At 41.8% G+C, this 23,161-nt stretch overlaps 1 protein-coding gene across 2 annotated transcripts in view; it reads right to left on the bottom strand.

Annotated features, from left to right (window-relative positions):
- The window catches only part of LOC147684567 (metalloproteinase inhibitor 1-like), an 83,780-nt gene that overhangs the window by 18,433 nt on the left and 42,186 nt on the right, over window positions 1-23,161 (bottom strand). Inside the window, exons 1-2 of one of the 2 annotated variants that reach the window (XM_086940413.1) lie at window positions 13,464-13,663; window positions 9,282-9,451 (exon numbers count right to left, since the gene is read on the bottom strand). In XM_086940413.1, the coding sequence (XP_086796539.1) occupies window positions 9,282-9,408 (127 nt within the window). In that variant the 5' untranslated portion in view covers window positions 9,409-9,451; window positions 13,464-13,663. Of the gene's footprint in view, window positions 1-9,281; window positions 9,452-13,463; window positions 13,664-23,161 lie in introns of those variants that run through there. The other variant, XM_086940414.1, reaches the window with a different exon arrangement.

Raw genomic sequence — 23,161 nt, forward strand, 5'->3', positions numbered from 1 at the left:
TAGCAACTGCGGTGCTATACTTGAGGTGTATGCTACATAAAATTCAACTCGTAAGCCGTTGTTGTCCACAGTCATACCTCTGACCATTTGTTTAAATATCTGTTTATTTTCCTCAAGGAAGGTTGGTTCCTCAAGATCAAGGATCTGCATTTTGTGAGCCGGGGCAGTGATCCTCCAGGGATTGTTTGTGTCTCCCTGGGGCAGACTACAGGGCGGTCAGAAGGCAGTAATAATGACCTCTTGGGTGCTGTCTAGATCTCCCTGGTGTGTGTGGATGAATCTGATGGAGATGTAGTTTGTTCCGACTGGAGCAGCCAAGCTGATATTCGGCCTGCTTTGTCACCATCCTCGTGTTGACGTGTTCCACATTCCCTATAGATTAAATCTACCGAAACACTCCCTATAAGATCTTCTACTGTCATTTAACTTGCCTCAAATGTGGCCTTGAGGCATTGGCCTCTGATAACCACCTTGAAAGCATCCCATTCCACTGTGAGGTGGAGGCAGTATGCTCGTTTTTGATAAAGTATTGGTCAATGTGTATCCCCACTACTACCTGAAACCTTGATCCTTCAGTGCCTCTATATTTTGGACCAACATAAGTATAGGCGAGCATGGTGGGCCCAAAACAGTGAACGTTTGAGGGGATTGTGATCCGACAGTGTGCGTCTCATCACTCTCCAACCTGCCTCTAATATTCAGCAGAATAAATCAATTTTGTTATGCAGGGCAAATAAGCCTAAATGGCTAAATAAGGTTCTATTCTCTAGGCGGTGTGCCTGCCACTGTTCACCTACTTGATTATCTGTGGCCAATTTACACAGGGTTCTGGAATCCCCTATCGCATTAGTATTCAATATGGGCCAAGTCGATCAGTCTAGTGCTGTATCAGGCACCTTCAAGTAGTCCCCTCCCGAAAGCAAGGGTTCTGTGTTGTAAAGGAGCAAGTCCAGGGTCAAGTTGTTTAGGAAAGTCTACAGTCCTGTGTTGGGACATATAGCGCCACCAGCAAGAGCGGATAACAGTAAAGACTTCCCAGGGCACATCATTTATTTTGTTAGGCAGGGGGAGATTAAGTGATTTACCCAGAATCAGAGAATGTTAAGCATCCCTACCGAGACTCAAACCCAGTTATCCAGCTCCGAGGTCATCCACCCTAGCCATTAGGCCACATTCTCTCCCCTTTTATGTGTTCTTTGAGCTTTCCCTGAGATGTATCATGTCTGATGACACCCATTCCCCTTCAAACCTGTTAAGGCCAATGCTCTCATATGATGGTGTCTCCAGTCATTGGACTAATTCCTGGTCCGTCCTGTAGTTCTGATGTTATTTTAGCCAACAAACTGTCCTTTGAGACTCCAGTTAGGTCAGGAGTCAGCATGAAGTTCCATCTCAGCTACTACCACTGCTCATTTCCTGGCTATTTGTTCTCTTGTTGTTGGAAAATCATCCACTCTGAAGGGTCACCCCAAACTTTTTGTCTTCCTTCCACTGTTTTACTGACCTCATTTTTGTTGGCTTTAGGACACTGAGCACTTTACCACTACTAACCGGAGCTAACATGCATGCTCTCTCTACACTAAACATAGCAACATTGGTTCATTACCAAATGTTATATGCTTTTACTTATAAATTCCTTGTAAAGTGCACTACATGTGTCAATGGTCTGTAAATCAAATGCTGTTAGTGGACTTGCAGCACTGATGGTCGCACTCACTTAAGTAGGCCCTTAATCATATCTCAGGCCTGCCACTGGAGAGCCTGTGTGTGCAGTGTTAAACTGCCACGTCAACCTGGCAAGTTAATCCCCTTGCCAGGCCTAAACCTTCCCTTTTAGTACATATAAGTCACCCCTAAGGTAGACCTTGGACAGCCCAAGGGCAGAGGGCAGTGTATTTCTGGAAGAGGTATGGTGCAGCAGCAAGGACAACTGTCTCCGGAACCCGGGGGTTCACAGTTCGATCCTCGGCACCAGTGGCAGATCAGCCCATCACCATGTGACTATGGGTAATAGCTTGCTTAATCTTCCCAGGGGCCCCCAGCGCCTTGACACCTTCGGATAATTGTTCACGCTTTACAAATACTGGACATTAACATTATTTAAAAAGTAGGATATATACTTTTGAGTTTTACGTGCCCTGGCAGTGAAAAACCCCTACATTTGATTTTTCACCACTGCAAGGACTATCTCTCCCATAGGATAACATTAGCATTAGCTTTTTACATTTTATAAGTGTAATTTCCAATTGGAAAGAGATTGAACCCCCAATTTGGTGTCCCTGGAATCACAATTTAAAATCACAACTTATTGTGCAGTTGGGTTGTAAATTGTAATTCTGAAAGTGTTACTTTTAGAAAGTTGGCATTTTCTTACTTTAGCAATTGGTGCCTGCTGACTGTTTCTGAATACATGTCCAGCTTGGGTAACAGCTGGGCTTTGTGCATTCCCTCTTGCGAGCAACACACAATAGGAGTTTAGGTGTGAATTGATGGGCGATCAAACGGCTGCTTGGGGGCAGAACTGACCACTGCCTCACTTACATCTCAATAGGCTTTGTCTTGTCCACACACACTGGGCTGCACATCTCCCTGTAGTGAGTCTGGAGCCAGGGGAGTAAGGGCAGAGATTCTGTGCACTTCAAAGGCGTCTCTTGGAAGTCTCCCCCACTTCAAAGGCATAACTGGCTATAAGTACTGGAACTCTGACCCTACCAACTCAGACACTACTGGACCAGTGAAGAACTCTGTTAGGAGAATGGACTGCTGTGCTGCTACAAGTCCTGCCACTCTGCTGAACTCCTGCTCTGGAAGAACAGCTTTTCTACAGTGCTACCCTGCTGCCTGCTACCATCTGTCCTGCTGAGGACTGTCTTTCACCCCTTGAAGACCAGTTTGGCTACTCTTTCTGTCCTTGCATCTGCAGTAGCCGATCTTCTCCCATCACATGGTCTGTCTCTCAGCCTAGGCCACTTCACACCCAATCAAGGAAGCTTGGCTCAGCCTGTCAAAGGCTGGCCATCAGAAGAGGCTGCTACAGGAATGATTTGAGGTAACTTTAGTAAAGCAGTTCTAAAACTATTGCTTACTTATAATAAATATTGGCAAGTTATCGTGTGACTTATATTTCAGAATAAGGTAGTTTAAGACTTTGCAAGTGCGTTTAAGTCCAGAATTTGGACATAGTTTTATTTTAAAAGTAGCCTGCAAAGCAGGGATGCATTTAAAATGACAGCAGGCCCCAGAGCAGTGCACACCTAAATGTAGTAAATCCAATGACGTCTGTAAACATATATGCTCTACCATAAATTAGGGAATTACAGGTAGGATGTCAGAGACAATTGTAATTGCACCTAATTACCATATACCTTTTAAAGAGAGATCTGGCCTGCCCCTGGTTAGGAGAGGCCAAGGCACAACCAGAGTCAGTAACCACCAGTATCAGTCAAAACAATTAGGGTGATCAGGGCAACAAGTCTGACTTTCTCACAAAACATACTTTCTGGAGATGCGTGCACATCTGTCCTCCTAACTATGTCAAATCTCGCCATGTGTCTTAGGAGGGCACTACATAGAAAGCTTAGACATGCACTCCTTACCCCTTCAATCTCAGGTGAAGTCTGCGATCCATAAGCTATTTTCCTCTCCTCTGTCCTGAAACTATGCCTTTCCTCCTGCCTGGGGACTTAAAACATCTCTCAGCTCTCTAAACCTATGAAATTGATTGTGACCCACTTTTCGGCAGGAATCATGCTAGGATTTTTAATGCTTTAGGTAAACAGAACATTGACTCCTTGCTCGCTGTCCATGCCTTAAAAAGGTACTTTTTTGATCTCTATGTAGTTATTGTTTGCAACTTAAACTATGCCCCAAGGCTGGTGCATCCTTACCTCATATTATGGATACCACTGCACTGTTCTTCAATGAATGAGGCTGTCGACACATATGAGCTGCTGTTTCTGGGTCTTGCATAAATGAAGAAACACAAAGCCCAAGTTCCTAACAAAATGCAGACCTTTTTGCAGAACAGAGGTGGCGGTGGAGCTGCTGACCACTCAGGCACCGTCCTAAAACTTGATCACATAATTATTTCCTTGATTTGCCGTTCCATTGATTGGCCTTAGATGCCTATTGGCTCAGCTATGTTTCGTTGAGCCATGCACTCTGGTCCAGATGTTCGACCCTATTTTGCATGCATAAATGGATTTGCGACCCGTTTACGCATGCAAAATGTGTTTGAGCTATGTCAAATCCCTAAATAGCGAGTCGCGATTTATGTGCTACTCGCTATTTAGGAATTGAGAGTCGAAATTAGGAAGGGCCGTTCCCTTCCTAATTGCATCTGTAAATCAATGTACAAATGTTTTGTGACCGCAATAGCGGTTGCAGAACACTCTCAAATTACCACCCTCTTCAAGTGGGTGGTAATGCAGTCGCAATTTGGAAGGGGTTCCCAGGTGACCTCTTCCACTCTGTGACAATCTCTAAAAAAAAGTTGTACGGGCTGGGAGGCTTCCCAGGGACCTCTACCTGCCCTTACAAAAGCAGTATTTAAATGCAGTCCCAGACATGGTGGTCTGCTGAGCCCAGCAGGCCACAATCCCTGGGAGGGCCTATCATTCCCAATGGGCATGCAAATTGCGAGAGGCTCATTAATAATAATGGGCTTCGCAATTTGCCACCCCATTGGGAATCGCAAACAGTGTTAAACACACTCTTGTATATGGCAAACTGCACCTCGCAAATTGTGATTCGCAATTGAGTCGCAATTTGTGAGGCGCAATTATGTTGGTCATACATCTGGCCCCTAGTGTATTCCTGCCCAGAGACTGGGGATTGGAGAGATCCAGACTAAAATACCCTGACGCTCCCTACTTCAGGGAATCACACCCTGAGAAGGAATCTCACAAAACATGTGTCTGTAATGATTGCAAGCACATATTTCCTATACAGAAAAACATCCAGCCTGTACACAGCAACAATTATCATGGATTCTCACATTGATTGTCAGGTATCCAGCAAGATGTTTTAGAGGTCATCTTATCATTTCTTGAATAACATTCCTTACATAATCTGGGTAACCCTTTGCCTTCTTCCAGTAGTCTGTGAAATTTGACCACCTAACATTTTCATTACTGTGGCAAGTCAGCCTTAAAGAACTTTGGATAATGACCTCTATAGAATATGATGATATTGCGCTAAAGGTAGTGCTAAGTTTGTAAAACAATAAGTTAGTTTGCACCATCCATTACACCTGCATACGCTGCCAATGCAAGTACCAACATAGCTACTAGCCACTACACTCTACATGTGTATTAATTCTGACTATTCCAGGCTCACAAAGCAATAGGAATGGCTATAGCAGCAAGTATTTATCATTGATAATATACATTGAAGTAACTGTTTTTGTGCTCTTCTCTAAATTAGACAAATAACACCACCATTAAGCATGGGCGAATTTTGCGAATCTTGCGTTTGCGAATTTTGCGAATTAGCGAACTCGCAATCCGCAAAATCCGCGAATTCTCGCGAATTTGCCGCTTTTTTTTTTTTGTGTTCGCAAGGGTTTCTGCCAGTTCGCGAGGATTTTGTACCAGTTCGCGATTGCAAACTTACTTGTCGGCACACAACGGTCGCGACTATGTTGTTTCTACATCTGGTTCATCATCATAGGTTCACAGCACCCTCTGTTTCAACACTGCCACCCTCTGTTTCACCCATGCCACCCTCTGGTACATCAATGCCACCCTCTGATTCATCATCATCACTGTAGATTATGGGGGGGAAAAGCAAGCACACCTGCCCTGCTTCAACTGACATGAATTAATTTGGGGTTGATTTATTAATGTGTCACTTTTAAAATTCCAGTCTGGCACCTGCTTCCTTATCTGTAATTTGCTTTCTGTTGCAGTGCAATTTTGTTTTCCAGGACCTTTGTGGCCTACTTGTAGCTAGTCTATGATCTGGCTGTGAGGGTCAGAGCAGGGTCATACAATTGTTGCAACTAGCAACTGAACTCTGGAGGGGCCCCAGTCAGGAAGCACTACAGGGAATGGCTACTAATGATGAATTTGAACTTTTGCACCTGCTGCTGAGTGCTTTCAGTTTAGCAAAACTCGTTTTTCTGCAGAACAGCAAATGTAATGCCCCAAACAAACTTACTTGTGAAAGTTTATTTCTAATCCAAAAGTGATCCAAAGAAAGTCAAAAGGCCTCAAATCCCAAAAAGGTCAGGCAAATGTCAACCTGAGGAGTTATTCTGATAAAAATCATCATTTTCAGAAGGTCTAGGCTGCTTGCTAGTGGATTTTTTGTGCAGAATTGCAAATTTTGTAATTTCGCTAGTGCGAGATTGTTGCTGCCCGCCGCACCTACATGTTCGCAATTGCGAATTTACACCGCATGCCGCAAAATTGTATCACCAAGAAAAAAAAATCTGCTGCGTGCGAATTTGCGGATTTTCGGTAAATGCGCGAGCGTTCGTGGATCACGAATTTACCGAAAATCCACAAAATCTGCGAGCGTAACGGATTTTCCGCCCACCCTTAACCACCATGTGATAGTCTGTCATAAGGGCCGGTGTTGACATTTAAGTGCTGGTGCAAAGCACTGGAAACCACGGCTCAACTTAAGCACTGAAAAAGTAGGCCTGGGCGGAATACTACGCTACGCTCCTGGAGTGTGCGTAGTTTGCGCAACTACGCGCTACGCAAATCGCTCATAGTACAGTGCAAAAATGCGTAGCAGGCATTTTTTGCTCGCTCGCGGTCCTCAGCGTCAAGTAGGCGACCGCGAGCGAGCAAAATCACCACCCTGGTGAGACTATTTCCTCGTTCGCGATTGGCACCATCAAGTTGCCGATCGCGAGCGTGGAAAATAAACCTCTCGGCGAGATTCCCAATGCGGGGAGGTCAGGTTTCTCATTGCGAGTGGTCACGTATGCTCACGACCGCTCATGATGAGAAACCACCAGTCCGCGTTGAGAAAGCTGGCGCTCGAGTACCAATCTACTTGAGCGGCAGAAAACGACCGCTTGCACTGTGCATGATGCCGTTTGCAATGATTGCACAGTGAGGACAATCATTCGGCACTGTGCAATCATTGCAAACAGCATTTCCCTACCGCACTACGCAGTTTGTGTAGCTATGCGTAGTGAGTGTACTGCGAAGTGCACTTTGCTTAGCTAAGCATAGCGCTACTACGCAAACTAAGCCCAGGGTTTTGAACAACTCTCATTCATAATAGAAAAGAAAGAGCTCTGATGAAGGACTTTTAGGACCGCGGGCCATTACAATGAGACTCCTTCTAATTAGGGGCCAGAATCACAAAGGTAAACATACACTTTTGTGCAAGTTTACTATTTTTTGGGTGTTCACAAACTATGAGTTAAATTTTGCTAATAGTAATTTTACCACTGCCGAGACTCTGCACTCGACGCAGAGGCTCCACATATAAAAAGATAGGCCTGTCCTGTCTTTTTATTTGCAGAGGTCACTGCACCGACTGCAGGTCTCCTCAGTTGTAAAATTACTATTCCTTGGAGAAGCAACGAACTTCCGTTTGTTAACAATACCAAAGAAGCATTGGCAAAGTCTATATGTCTAGAATTGGTTGTCAGCCTCTTTTTTTTTGTCAGTGCTCTTTTTGTGTTGTTAAAAACATATTGCCATAGAGGGAGCATTCTAGCTTTCGCCAACATGAAAGCAATCACTGTCAAAGCCAGTAGTTTTACCTTTGGGGACTGTGGGCTTTGCAAATGTTTTTTTCCATGCTGTTTACCATCACTGATGATGTGCAGCGTGCCTAAAAATAGGAGGGATCATATGGCTGCTGTGGATGTGCTATTTTGTAGGCACATGTGCCTTTATTTCTTTTTTATTCACCAATTCACAGTGGACTGGTAAAAAAAAAGAAATTTTGTAAAAGGGTCTGTTCAAGGAGGAGCAATTAGGGGAAAGTTGGGGGAAGATACACGGGGAAACAACTGGGAGGGTTGGCGTCATAAAAGCACAAGGAGGTTGGGCAGAGAAGCAACTAGAGATCTTTCGTAAAGTGGACTGCTAGGGAAGGTGTGGGACAAACATATGAGCAGTGCTTAACTGAAGGTTGCAGGTGGGGCACACTGGCACTTATTTTTTCCTTCGAAGACTTTGATCCAGAGCAAGAAACGAAATATAAAAAAGGATGAAAGAAGGAGGTAGGGAAAGATGTAAAATAGGACAATGGGAGAGTGGAGTAACAAAAAAATACTCTCAAGAATGTGATGAAGAGCATGCATTGTCTTCACAAATGTCCCCCTCATGCCTCAGATTAAAGAGGCATGCGGGGTAATCAATATTACACATTCTTTGAATTTGGCACCCCGGCAGCAGACGTCTGAGAAAAACTTTGGGCCCTACCATTTATAAGTTCACAACTTAAGCATTGTCTACAGGCAAGAGAAAGCAATGCAAGAGTGGGTGGGGAAGAGAAGCAAACAAGACAGATGGAAAAGACATGCACACTCATGAAGTGTTTAAGATAAAGGAAAAAAATGTTTGCTAAAAGTCAGCAGTGGAATGTATAAACAACTCTTCTAAATCTGGTTCACCTGATGATCCATGTCCTCCATGGGTTTTGATTGCTAGCTTGAAGGTGATCAACCTGCTTCTGAATAAATTACTGTTATCAAATTAGTGCTTGCAAATTTCAGGCAGAATTCTCTTTTACCTGAGGTGTCAAAGATATTGTAGAAGCTCATTAATGGGCAGCTCTCCAAATGCTTGGAACAGGAGCAGCTGTTACACTACTCATGGCCAAGACTAAGACCGAATTGGACTAGTGGAGTTAACAGATTCCATCAAGTTGGCACAGATGACAATGGGGATTTTACAAGCAGACAGCTGTGCTGTTCAATAAGCTCTACCAAAAAAAAAAAGTTTTTTGTCTCAATGTACAGACACTTTGACATAGTAGACCCTAGCACAGAAGGGAACTAGATTGTGTTTGGATCTGCTCCTTTTGTAAGAGCAAACTGCCATCACTCACGGTGACCTTAGCCAATGGCTGAAGTGGTCTGATCCATTGTCCGGTGCTGCATTGTATAGCGAAAAGAAGAAAAATACAAATGACACAACGGCAGACGAATGGATAAAGAGTGCCTGACAACCCCTATATAGAAGTATATTAAATATATAATTTAAGTAAAATCAAAAGGTCTTGAATAATGCCAGACATCAAAAAGCAACAATTTCTTAAAAATCAGAAGTAAAAAATATAATTTTCTTTGATCTTTTTCAACTCACCAGCAACATCTGTACCGCAGTAACTGTTCTGTAGAACTGGTGGAACACATCTGCAAGCGTCAACAGTGCTAGAGATCTCCAGGAACAGAAGACCTGCCACAAGGAAGATACACTTTCTGGGATCCATGGATTTCCTGACGGTCAGCGCTTGTACCTCTTTTGGGACTGTTCTAACAGAGACAGGAAAAAAGGAGAGCATCATTGTAAATCTTGAACAGTTGAGGTTGGGTACAGGTGGCAAGATGGTACCCTTCACTGCACTGTCACCGAAATACCCAGTATTCTAGGGAATATTGTAAATGTCCTAATGTTCTCGTGTGATGTGGGCTTGCACTGCAGGGGTAATCAAGGTGGCCAGATTCACTGGTGCCTTTGATGTCACTGACAGTGGTCATCCTTGCTGACAGCTGTTTCTAATGACTTCAGGCTGCACAGGCTAAAGTACAACTTCAGGGACAGCATGCTGGTCTGAGAGGTGGGGCTTGGAGGTATGCAACTCGAGTCTAAATACTACTGAGAGGTTGGAGGCTCTGATTCATGAATCTATGGCCAGTGGTTTGCGGCAAAGGCCCTTTAGTCCATTGCTAAGGTTCAGCTGAAGTTTCAAAGGCAACAGGTCCTACTTCTCGAAGGGGACCTGCAGGTAGGAGAAGGGTCAGGTAGCGAGTGCCTATTGCATTCTCATTTGCAGCTTGGCCATCCATACGTCACAAAGCATGCATGCACCCGGTGTCGCGTAATGCATCAGTCCTGGTGAGGAGGGCTGCTGACGTCGTCAGGTGTACCCCAATATCCACTTCACACCTGGGAACAGTGCTGACATGTAAAGGTCTTTAGGGTCCCATATATGTCAAAGATTAGATTTGCATGTCTACCACTTTAGGAGATGTTGGAATGTGAATCTATAGTTCATTATTCATATATAGCATAGAAATGGAGCATGAGATTGCAATGCAGAACAGGGTCTCTTCTGTTTCCTGCCAGCATGACGTCATCCAGAAGTGCAGCCCTTTTGGTAGGTAAGATCTGCTATAAGAGTATAAGGGTGGATTAGGACCACATTTAATGTTTAATTTTGCTGGATGCCCTGCAATCTGCACCTGCCACCACCCCCTGGACCAATGAAGAGGTTGGGGTCTGTCTCATACATGCACTGAACCTTCCACATAGTATGGTGAAATAATAAAGACACACACTTCCTTGTCCTTAATGGAGAAAAAACTATGCATGACGTTACCTAATATTATACGACACAGAATTGAATACGGGCAGGAGACACGTGTTACAAAGATAAAACATCTAAGATATACTTTTTCTTCTGATAACAGGGTGGCACACAAGAGTTTCCTTTTTAAATGTGATACATTTTGTTTCTTTCCTAATGTTCTAATGCAGGAGGTTTCCTAACATGCCATGCCCCTGTGTTACAAGGAGGAGAAATCTTAGCAAACAGATTTATTAATAGCAGGTTGACAAACACATCTGTGTCCTACGCACACCCACTGTTTACATATGAGGATGCCAAGGGCGAAGACAAAACCAGTTGCAAAACAGGTTCCAGAGTCGTCAGCAGGTGTCCCAGCTTTCACTCGGCAGGAACGGATGTTGCTTCAGAGCTCCCGCCTGCCTCACTCTGCTCTTTCAAGACTTCCTCCCCTCAGCATGTTTACATCTTCTGCTGCGTTCACTGGTTCTTGTGTGCCCAACAATGGCAGCAAACATGCGTCATCCACAATTTTGCCTATAGCAAGACACCATTCCCATTCTGCCAAGCCCTGAGTACATCTGCAGACACACCTCAACGCACCCACTTCAGTGCCTTTTCTCCAGTAGGTGGCGCCACTCGAAATATGCGGCGGAGAAGGAACAAAATATGTTGCAGGGTTAAAGAAATGATACGAGAAGAAAAATCTAATTGGTGGCATTTTTGTTTCAATGGTTTGTCAATTTTACACCTGAAAAAGAGGGCAAGGCAACATATCAGGAACCATTTAACACCCAAATACAGCAATAAGTAACCTAAAGATGGCCAGCCACGCGTTCAGGTGCGCAGCAACCCGACTCTCCATATGTTTTGTAACATTTGATCCGTCTGAGCCAGAAACCAACTTTTTTTGTTTAAATACACAGAATATGCATCAGATGATGGATTACCTGGCAAATGCGGCAAATGCACAATTATGCGGTCTGATTGTGAATTTTACGGATGGAACAGAGGACGTCAGGGTGATGGAGGACATTGCCTCCCCACCCTGGCAAACTGCCTTCCGCCAAAATTAGGGACGAATGCTGTCCCTGCGGTCGTTATTGTGCCTTGAAGGGAAGCGCCTTCATGACGGTTCCTTTTAGTGTATATAGTGTTTGCTAGACAGCCGTCGTTGGATTTCACGTCCGTTCAACAATATTTTTAACTTTTTTTCGTTTTTCAGAAACAAACTTCCAAACCTGTGGTTCGTTCCAGAAAAACTAACGATTGCCACACCTGATGCACCATCAATTGTGTGATGTCCCGCTAGTGGCATACTGGTGGGACTTAGTTAAAGGACGCACCCATGTGCCGCAGGGGGGTCCTCCTAACTGTGTTAGCCATCCTGCACGTCTGGTGGTGCGGTCTCCCGTACCACGTGGGCCGCAAGTAATACATGAGGGTGCGGGGCAGATGGGGCCAGTTTGGGACCACCTGCACCACCACTACTAAGAACCAAGCCGCAGTCTCCTGAGTGCCTTATACCAAGGCACACTGGCCACACCTCACCTGCAGTGCAGCAGCCGCCTGCATCGCAGCGCCAGTCACCACACCTTTCAAGAACCAGAACATTAAATATAAAATGTTGTTGCCGGTTTAGTTAAATGGCAGGTGGTGCGGAAATCTGCTGCTAGACTCGAATACAACTGCATGAGTTTGACCCACTTTCAGAAGCATCACAACATCTTGACTGCCTGGATTGAGTCCTGGTGCTAGAGTGGGAAGCAGTACACAGCCGACTGTTATGACCTATAGGACTTTAGTATATATATATATATATATATATATATATATATATATATATATATATATATATATATATATATATATATATATATATATATATATATATATATATATATATATATATATATATATATATATGTATATATATATTTATATATATATTTATATATACACACACACACACACTTGTATACATATAATATGCATATATAGATATATCGACAGCAAGTATCATAAAAAATGTGAGATTTCGAATTTGCAAAATGCTGCGATAGCAATGCAACAGCTATTGATATATTACAGGACTGAATGTCATCTGAAATGTATATGTTGTTTTAAAGGGTTAATAGGAGGTTTTAAAATATATTTAAATATGTAATTTATACAAACCTGGCCTTTAAGATCCTCGTGCAACACAAGTTTTTTATCTATGTCTATGAGATTGCACATTGAGAAGTTCTATGCACATGTCACTTTAAAAAACAAAAAAAAGTATTTAAGGTAATCTCGCACTGTGTAGCGCGTCATGTGATCAAGATCCCTGTGGGATCGAAACGCGTCATGCTGGCAAAGTGGTGTAAGGGAGCAGAATACATTTTGTTGCACCTCCCTGTGGTCCGTCCTCCGTTCCTGAAGCGCTTCGAGGAGAGAAGGCGCAAGGAGTTTGCTTGATATTTATATATTTACACACACACACACACACACATATATATATATATATACACACATATATATGAGAGAGAAGGAAGACGCCTTTAAAGAAGCCTCCGAGTACTCTCCTTTAGAATTATTGCCCTCTGCTCAGATCCTAAGAGCTGTTATTTGCCCATCACTTTGTCGGGGGCAAGGTTGAAGCCATATTGGGCTCCTCATAGGCAGCATGTTCTAAATGCAATATACTTAAGCCCTTCCGTGCTGCCGCCGGCCATTGGCCGACAGCAGCACTACCTCCTCAGTGCTGCCGTTGGCCAATGGCCGGCGCTGCCTCGCCCGTTTCGTGGAAGTGCTGCAAAATCGCGGCCGCCGTTAAGGCGTTAAAGTCCAAGCACTCTGAGAGAAAGTGCCTGGCAAATTTGATTGCTGTCCTTGCTTTGATCAAGAAGTTTAGCTGTCTTTCTAGTCAATCAATCCACAGTAAAGTACATTACCAAAGTATTAATTTAAAAAATATATATACACACTGTCCCCACCTGTTGCTTCAAGCTGGAGTCAACTGCCTCAAAGTCTGATGGTGCAAAAGCTTTGCGCGGTTTCAGGAGTTGACTGGATTTTGAATGAGCCTGAGGTCCTTTTATAAGACAGTCAGTCAGCATTGAGCAAGCAGGCGAGGCGTTTTCCAGTGGGAGAGGCTGTCTGGAAGCACCTGGCAGAGATCAACCTGCTGCTCCTCCTATATGAAACATATCCAACATACACTATGGAAAAGGTCAGGAAAACAGCAAGATACTGGAGGCTGGCAAGAGAGATGTTCCCGATAAAGAGATATGAAAGACAATAACAACAAAGGAAATCAGTCAGGTGAACTAGGACAAATTAATTGGAACAAACCTAGGAAAGGTAAGGTAGAATTTGAAAAATACTGAAGGTAAAATGAAACAAGCATTGTCAAAGCAAGTAGATCTCACCTTCAAGGTGTTGGAACAGATCTATTGAGTTTGCCAGTATTTGTTTGCTTTTGGATAATGTATGGTCAAAGGCATTTCAAGATGGCCGATGAAGCATGCATGTGGATGCATGGGCAGCCATTTTGGAACAGCAAAAAATGTCCTCCATGCCTGAGCAAGCAAGCACCCGCGGGCGCACACACACAGAGCAATCTTCTAATTTTGTTACTACTTGACAAAAAACATTCCATAATGGCTGCCTGCTGATTAACACTCATGTACACGCATGGGTGGCAGTCTTAGATTGGTTTTGTCATGCTAGTTTAGACAATGGCCCCATTTGACACTGCCATCGCTTAATTTTTGCTCCAATTTTGTAGCAATTCAAAGTGGTCCGTCTGTGTCATGCAATGCTTTGTCTTCTTGAACATAACATAAGCCCCCAAGGAACTGGATCAGGCCTTGTTTTAATCTTAGTGCAAAACCAGTTAGTGAGCTGCATACAAGTTGCACCTCGTAAAGTGGAGCTATGCACATTAGTATAGCTGTTGAAGTACAACGCAGAATGGCAAGCAGAACAGAAGTTACAGCAAAATAGTCATTACTGCACACAAACACAGGCAAACATATGAAGATGTAGGGTGTTCTTTGGTTTTACTTAATGAAGGATTTCACTCCAAGAGAAGAGTGATGGAAGCTCTGAAACAATAGTTTGATAATAAGCTAGTTTGCAGTTATTAATTATCATAACGTTGTCATAAGTCAATCATCCAATTAAAAAACATGCATATTCCATTAAAAAAAATATTGGTATTTGGCTAGACACTTGCACCTGGGGTCAGCGCAACCCTGCTATATCTGCGCTTATCTACGACTCTAATTTACGACTAACATCATACCGGTGCAGACTTAAATTCTGGGAGCGCTGTTGCCATTTTGCTAGACATATGAGGAAAGATTCAAGAAATTATTCTGGAGCATAATTTCCTGGTAATTATTATGTAAGGTGTGAATAACAAGATGGATTAACAGGCTGTTTATGTAAAATAAATACAAATGAAATAAGATAATCAGTAACAACAGTAGTCACTGTGAGTACCAGGTTGAACTTGCTACACACATATTCACCAGAGGGCACTGCTGCATGATGATTTACCATATGCACTGCTTACAAAGAGGGAAAAGAGCTAAGTACAGAAATGGTCAATCACTGCATGGCTTCATAAGAAACTCATGCAGTCATTGGCTATATTCCGACTGCTGGAGCAGAGGCTCATTGGTGTGTCCTGAGGCAATTCAGACACTGCTCCCTAGCTGTTATTGCTTGAGAGCAGTGCCAGGATTGGCCGGGGTAGGCAAAACTAACGCTAATTAGGAGTCTGGGAGTCTGCAGCTGTAATGCCCTCTGCTCACTAATTGAGCAGATGGCGAGACTCCCACCCACACCATGCGCTGCTGTTTATGTCAAATATTGCATCTCCTTGACATCTTCTAATATATCATTGACTATATCACTGCAACATTTGCAGTAAAAGTATTGATGAGAAAACTGTGCATGGCAGGGGCGCGAGTTATAGTTACCTTAGGGCACGAGTTATAGTTACTTGAGATAACTATTACTGCTGAATGTCTATGGTTTTGTGTGTAAAATCAAAATCTAACTAAAACACTCCTGTAACCTTTGCTTTTTAAATAGAAGTAAACATAGATTTTAATCCAAAATATGTAAATTGGCATAGCATAATGCTTCTTCCAATTTCAAACTATTCCATCCTCAATAAACAATCATGCCACACGAGAATAGAACACAACTTCACAACTGAAGTTGAAAGATTCTGCTTATGTTACTAAAGAGGACCAATGCATGCACACCTGGTATCAAATGTGCACAGAAGATCAGTATAAAGGATTTGTCAAGATTGACTTGGAAGATGTCCACAATACTATCTCCTGCCCCACTGGTCTAAACACTGGGCTACAGAATATAACGGCATGAGAAACAGGATTCTAAAAATAACCACAATCTTTTCATAAAATCCAAAGGGCAAATCAAACCAAGTAGTTCAAACTACAAAGGGCGGGGGAGCTGAAAGGTTATTGGAAAGTTTTACAGTCTCCATTATTTTCTGTCAGCTGGTGTTGCAGTACCAGTAGATGGCCATGTGTGGTGCTGAGAATAACCAAAGGAAATGATGGACGGAGCATTGACAATACAAGCACTCACCCCCAGTCAACTGATCTGGGTTTAATCCATCACTGTACTTTAGCCCACTCTGCCACCCCAGTTCAGACATGGCCATATGTAAATCAGTCTGACCCTGTGCCTCATGGGGACAGTCCAGCCCGAACTGCCAAGCCATGCCTTCCCTGGACCGGAAACAAGCTACAGAGGACCGTTTTTTGGCATTTCAGCCGTCTTCAGCCCGGCTTGCTTGAATCCAGTGGCAAAGTGAGCAAGGGACTCACGTCTGAGCATACCCTGCCAACTTATGGCGAACAAAGAAAAACCAAAGGAAATGATGGACGGAGCATTGACAATACAAGCACTCACCCCCAGTCAACTGATCTGGGTTTAATCCATCACCGTTCTTTAGCCAACTCTGCCACCACAGTCGGGGTGAAGACGGCTGAAATGCCAGAAACCGGTCCTCGGTAGCTTGTTTCATTTTTTTGTTTTTTCGCCAACACAGGACGGCCAATTGAGAGCACATTCCAAAAATTAAAAAGGGAATAGAAATACATCATTAAGGTAGGCGAAATGACTCCTGCCTCTCCCGGTATTTTAATAATGCCTGCACTATGCGAACATTGTAATCAACAGCCCCACCGCTAAAACATTTGTCACTATTGTTTTAGGAGCCTACCTTCATGGTGGTGGATTACATATAAGAATGCCGGTTGGCGGCAGTCGACAATAGCAAGGTACGCTTTATGTAGCACTGGGTGACGCCTTAGTAATGAAACCACGAGCTGGCCAGATTTACCAATGCAGAAAAAAAAAAAAAAATCTTAAAATTTCTTGTAGGTTGTCATGCCTGGCCACGTCCAGAAATAATTGGTTTTAAATCCTTTACGCCTTAATGTCCTGCTCTACTTATAATTAAGTTCGGTATGTATCAATTTTCTTTCTCAGCCCATTGCCTTATAAGAAGTTCGGTTTTGAGAGTGATGAGTAAAATATTTTCTTTGCATTCTGCAGATACAAAGAATAAAACAGCCCTGATGAGAGATCAGCGACACTGTACCTGATCTCGAAACGCGTCGGCACTTTCATAGGGTGAAATATAATGTCATCTCTACGATACTAGGACCGGCTGGTCCAGTATTGATTTGTTTAAGAGCCATTTATTTGCTTATAATACCCCCTAGGATTGGTTTTTCCTATTTTTCTCATTTTTTGATTGTAATGTTTTTTATAATGTTGTTTGTGATGTATTCTTAGTTTTTTGTAATGTTTGATGCAATAATTTTTCTTTTTGTACTGTGTAAAGAATTTGTTTTTCATGTATGTACAAAGTATATATAGGTGTGTAAATATTTAATGTATTGTTGTTTTCTGTCATATAGCTTGTGATAACTTGAAAACGATAAAAAACAATGACACTAAGTAGGATGTCGAGGGGGATCACAATAAATTGATCTTTTCCCTCTTAATAAGCTTGTGGAGGTTTTGTGGTTCGGGCAATTTGTGTTATATACTTTTTGTAACATTGGCTTTCTTTTTTATTACTGAATATTTTTGACCTGCTTCAATTCGCTGATCTCTTAACTTTGTTTATTCATCGTGCTCTCTGCTGACTGACTTTTCATTTCCCATTTATCGCCTCATATTTTGGGTGAGTCTCTTCACCATTTCCTTGAAGGGCTTCTATTTCTAAAACTCTTCATGGCATCGTTTCGGGGCAACCGTGGAGGCTCCGTTCAAGCTAAACCAGCAGGCGTAGAGGACTTTAATCCTTTCGATGTTTTACGGGAACCCATGGAAGAGAATGTTACAGACTCCAATGTGTCTAAAAATTCAACTTCATCTTCTGGTTTCCGTTCAGGTTCGAAGCAAATTGTTAAATTACTCTGGACATCGACAGCTCCTTCAGGCAAGCGAGTGAAAGTTAACCCGCCATCTCCTACTAATTCGTCTTCCACAATATCTATGGAGCTCATTCTTGAGGAAATTTGTGCTCTTAAGCCACATATGGAAGAGACTAATACTCGCCTGCAAAACTTGGAGTCTTCATGGTCGCTTACTGAACAGAGAATTGGAGATTTTGAAAGTCGTGTAGACCTAGTTCAAGGTCTTACCAATCAAGTCCCTCTCATGTCTAAAGAGATATCTCATCTCAAACAGCAGATTGAGCAATTGGAAAATCGTAATAGGCGCAATAATCTACGTATATACGGTCTGGCAGAAAATCTTGAAGGCTCAAACCTGATATCCTTTTTTCAGTCTTTCTTACCACCTCTTCTGGGTCTCCCCGACAATCCACCACTGAATATTCAGCATGCCCATCGTCTTGGTCCGCCTTCTCATTCTGCTTCATCTTCTTCAAAACCTAGAGGTGTTATCCTGTATTTTTTGGAGTACACGGAATTGCTCAAAGTTCTTCATGCAGCGAAACAACGTGGTAAACTCACCTGGAATGGTTCTATCCCTTTTTTGCTCAGGAGTACGCCAAGGTCACTGTGGATAGTCGAAAATGATTTTTAGAGATGAGGCCGGCTCTGCGTAGTTTGAATGCCCGCTATGGGCTGTTCCACCCCTGCCTCTTCAGAGTGACTTATAATAATAAGATGACCACGTATGAAGATCCTGCATTACTTCAGCAATTTTTGGATAGTTGCAGTGGCAATTCCATGGAAGTACCTCAATCTTAACGGACCAATGCCTCTTTTTTGATGAATCTGTCGTATTTCGTTTCTGTTTCTTTTCCTTTGTTTGTATTATGTGGTAATTTGTTCTGCCATTTTGTGGCGATTGTGTTATTCGAAGTTTAATGCATTTTTGGTGTGTCCTATTACCTAACTCCTTCCTTTTCCCTCCCTTCTTTCTTAGGTAGCGGTTTTGTGGTCCTTCATCACCTTGTACCTCATATGTTCCCTCCTGAGGGCTGTTCTTCTCCTCATGATCCCGTCTTGGAGTTTCCTGTTCGGCGGTCCGTTTCCCTCATGTGGCTCCACCACCCCTGTTCTTTTCGTTTTCTTGTGGTTTGTCTTTTGTTGTATTATTTTTTCATCGATTTTTGCTCTATTTGTATCCTCCTCTGTTGTGTTCTATTTTCTCCCTACTTCTCCTTTCTCACTTTCTTTTGTTTGTCTTCTTCTTTTTTTTCTCTTTCTTCTTTCTTTTTTCCACCTTTTCTATTTTTCATCTATCATTATACTTTTTTGCAACTATATCTTATATTATCTTACGTTTCTGCCTCAGCTTTTTCCTTCTCTCTTCTCTATATTTATTCCTACTTTAGTTGTATTGCTTCTCCTTGTTTTGGTTATTTCTTTGTTACTATTCTTATTAATGTTGCATTTTCCTCATATTTTTTGATTTTCGCTATGAGTTTCTAGATGTCTATTTATGTAGTTTCATGGAATGTTAGAGGTTTGGGGTCTCCTATTAAGAGACAACGTGTTCTTTCTCATTTAGCTCTTTTGAAAGCAGATATAGTTTTATTGCAAGAAATTCATATAAAAGAAATTGAAATTTCAAAGTTACGTCGTAATTGGGTAGGCCATGTTTTTGCTTCACCTGGTTCGGGTACGCGTAATGGGGTTGCAGTTTTGTGTCATAAACGCCTTACTGTTCAACTTATTGCTCAAGAGGCTGATACCGAAGGGAGATGGGTAATTGTTTCATTATTGGTTAACAAAATTCCTCTAACTATTTTCAATGTATATGCTCCCACTGTACAAGATAAGTTATTTTGGCCTCAAATCCTTTCCACGTCCATGCAACATACTGATGATTATTTTATTCTCGGTGGGGATTGCAACATGGTCATAGATCCTTTTCTAGATAGAAAGTCCACTGACGGTTTTTCTCCATCTCAAGTCCATACCCAGATTAAAAATACTATATCAGAACGTTCTCTTGTTGATTCTTGGAGGCTTTGCCACCCTACCTCACAAGAGTATACTTTTTTCTCTCCCGTACACTCCTCCCAATCACGAATTGATTACCTATTCATTTCCAAAGCTTTGACACAACTCATGCCTCATTCAGATATTGGTTCTATCCTAATCTCTGACCACGCTCCTGTTTCCTTGGGTCTTGACTTACTCCCTCCTGTTAAGGGTACTCGTAGATGGAGATTTAATAATTCCCTTCTTTTAGACACACAGATTACATCTGCCTTTCTTGACTTTGCTCCACCCTTTTTTGCAGAAAATTAATCTCCACACACATCTTCTCAATTAAAATGGGACACTTTTAAAGCTGCTTCTAGAGATTTCATTATTTCCTATGTTGCCAAGAAACGTTGTCTTGCACATCAATCTTTATCTACCTTGACTTCTCAAATCAAACATCTTGAACATTATTATTACTCTTCTAACTCTCCTTTTGTCCTTGCTCAACTTCTTAATGCCAAACTTTCATTTAATAAAATATCAACTAACTCTGCCAATTTGGTCTTACTTAAATCTAGTGCTGAGTTCTATTCCGCACAAAATAAAGCGGGTAATGTCCTGGCTAATTACCTTAAAGTTAAAAAAGAACGCACGAAAATTGAATCGATTGTTTCTTCTTCCAATGTCACTCTCCACAAAGATGAAGACATCTTGGAAGAATTCACACATTTTTACCAAACTCTCTATACCCCAGAATCTCCTCCTTTATCTTCGGATATTGACACTTACCTCTCCTCCATTCCTCCCCCTCTAGTGTCGGATGTCGATTTCTCCACTCTAGATAATTACATTCTTCCCAAAGACATTTTAGAGGCCATTCATGTTCTTAAAAAAGGCAAAGCCCCAGGTCCAGAAGGATTCTCGATTGAATTTTATTCCCATTTATTTTCTTTTCTAGTCCCTAAACTTCACCAATTATTTTCGTTTTTTATCTCCTCTCAAAAATCAGAAGGTTCTTTTCAGGAAGCTCTCATTTGTCTTCTTCCCAAAGATAATAAAGATCACACTTTATGTAAAAATTATAGGCCTATCTCTTTAATTAATTTATATTACAACATTTTCGCAAACATTTTAGCTCTCCGTCTAGATAAAATTCTTCCCCAACTCATTGGTAGAGAGCAATGTGGTTTCATCAAAGGTCGTCATCTTTCGGATAATACTCGTCTTTTTTTTAACATGCTTAGTAAATCTCCTATCTATTCTCATTCCCTGGCTGCTATCGCTTTGGACGCAGAGAAAGCTTTTGATAGGGTCAACTGGTCATTTATGCTTTCTACTTTATCCTGGTTTGGTTTTGGTTCTAAATTAATTTCCTATGTCTCTCTGTTATATTCTTTCCCTAGGTCTTTTATTTTTGCTAATGGTCTTGTTTCTTCTTCTTTCCCTCTTTTTCGAGGTGTCCGTCAAGGTTGTCAACTTTCTCCTCTTTTATTTATTTTAGCCTTAGAACCATTTTTAACAAGAATTAGATTAAACAAAGATATTACCGGTTTTCCCTATGGAGACACCCATTTAAAACTCTCTGCTTACGCGGATGACATTCTTTTATTTATCTCTCATCCTCTCACTTCTATTCCAGCTTTTTTATCCAAGGTCTCTTCCTATGCCACAGTTTCAGGTTATAAACTCAACGTTGATAAGTGTGAAATCCTTCCTCTTAATAAGTATTGTTTTCATGCGGATTTTTTACTTTCCTCATTCCATTGGAGTCCCTCTAAAATAAAATACCCGGGCCTTTGGTTCACTCCATCTATTAAAGATACAGTTGCTTTAAACATTAAAATTCTGCTCACCACATTAACAGACTCCACAACCAGATGGCATCCTCTGTTTTTATCCTGGTGGGGTAGATTAGACTCCATCAAAATGATGTTGGTTCCGATAATTTTATTTTTCCTATCTAATCTTCCTGTCAATATTCCAAATTCTTGTTTTAAGTCCATTTATTCTATCCTTTCCAAATTTCTATGGCAACACAAAAAAGCGAGGATGTCTTTTGCAAAACTCAAGCGTCCTAAATTCTTAGGTGGTGTTAATTTTTCAGATTTTTCTTCTTACCATACTTCTTTTTTTCTTTCCCACTCAACTCCTTTTTGATTGGATTCCACCGATGATGTGTCTTCTCTTCCATTGTGGGTTGCTCTTGAATCCTCCTTTTTTCGTCCATTTTCCTTTAAAGAATTGATTTCTTTAGCACATGTTCCTCCGAAGATGTCTCTTCCTATTCTTAAAAATTCTAGGAAACTTTTTCTTCCTCTCTTTGTTCATGGTCTTGATGACCGAGCTCGTTTCTTACAATCCTCCATTTGGTAGAATCCTCTTATTAAAATCAAAAATAGAACATTCTTCTGGAAGTCTGGCATTCTCTTGGTCTTCTTTGGAATTCATCAACTTTTTCAAGATGGCCTTTGGCTTACTTTTCATCTCTCCAATCCCGTTTTTCTCTTCCTCTTTCATTCCTTAAAAAGTATAACTTATTACGCACTGCCGTTCAGTCTTGTTATGATTCTTTTTCCGCTTCTCCCGCCCCTCCTGCCCCTTCTTCTCCTACTATTCCTTTTCTCTTGTCTTCCTCCTCTGCCTCACAAATTTATAAGCAATTACAGGATGTTCCTCTTCTCCGTGACAAATCTAAAACAGAACAGGATTGGGAATCTGATCTTTATGTCTCTTTCACTATCCCAATATGGCATAATTTATGGAATACATTAAGGAAGTCTTCTAGAGCCGCTAATACTACTCAGACACCATTTTTTGTATATAACAGACTTTTAATCACTCCATTTCAACTGCATGCTTTTGACCCGTCTATCCCTCCTACATGTTGGTCCTGTCCCAATACTCATACCGACCTCAAGCACATGCTTTTCACTTGCCCTCTAATTCACATTTTTTGGACCAAAGTATGGAATCAAATTAACTCTATTTTCTCCACTCAATTTTCGTTTTCACTAACCCACATTTTTCTGGGTAGCCTCTCTGACATATGGTCTTCCCACACTTCTTCTAATATTTCCATTATTGATTTTCTTCTAGCGGTGGCCTTTCAACAGATTACTAAGTCTTGGAAAAACGCATCAAATGTCTCTTTTCAAGCTTGGTGGTATGGCGTTTGCTATAATCACAAATTGGATAGAGCATATGTTTCTCCCATTCACCTTGCT

The sequence above is a fragment of the Lissotriton vulgaris genome, chromosome 10, assembly GCF_964263255.1.
Source record: "Lissotriton vulgaris chromosome 10, aLisVul1.2, whole genome shotgun sequence".
NCBI classification, from domain to species: Eukaryota; Metazoa; Chordata; class Amphibia; order Caudata; family Salamandridae; genus Lissotriton; species Lissotriton vulgaris.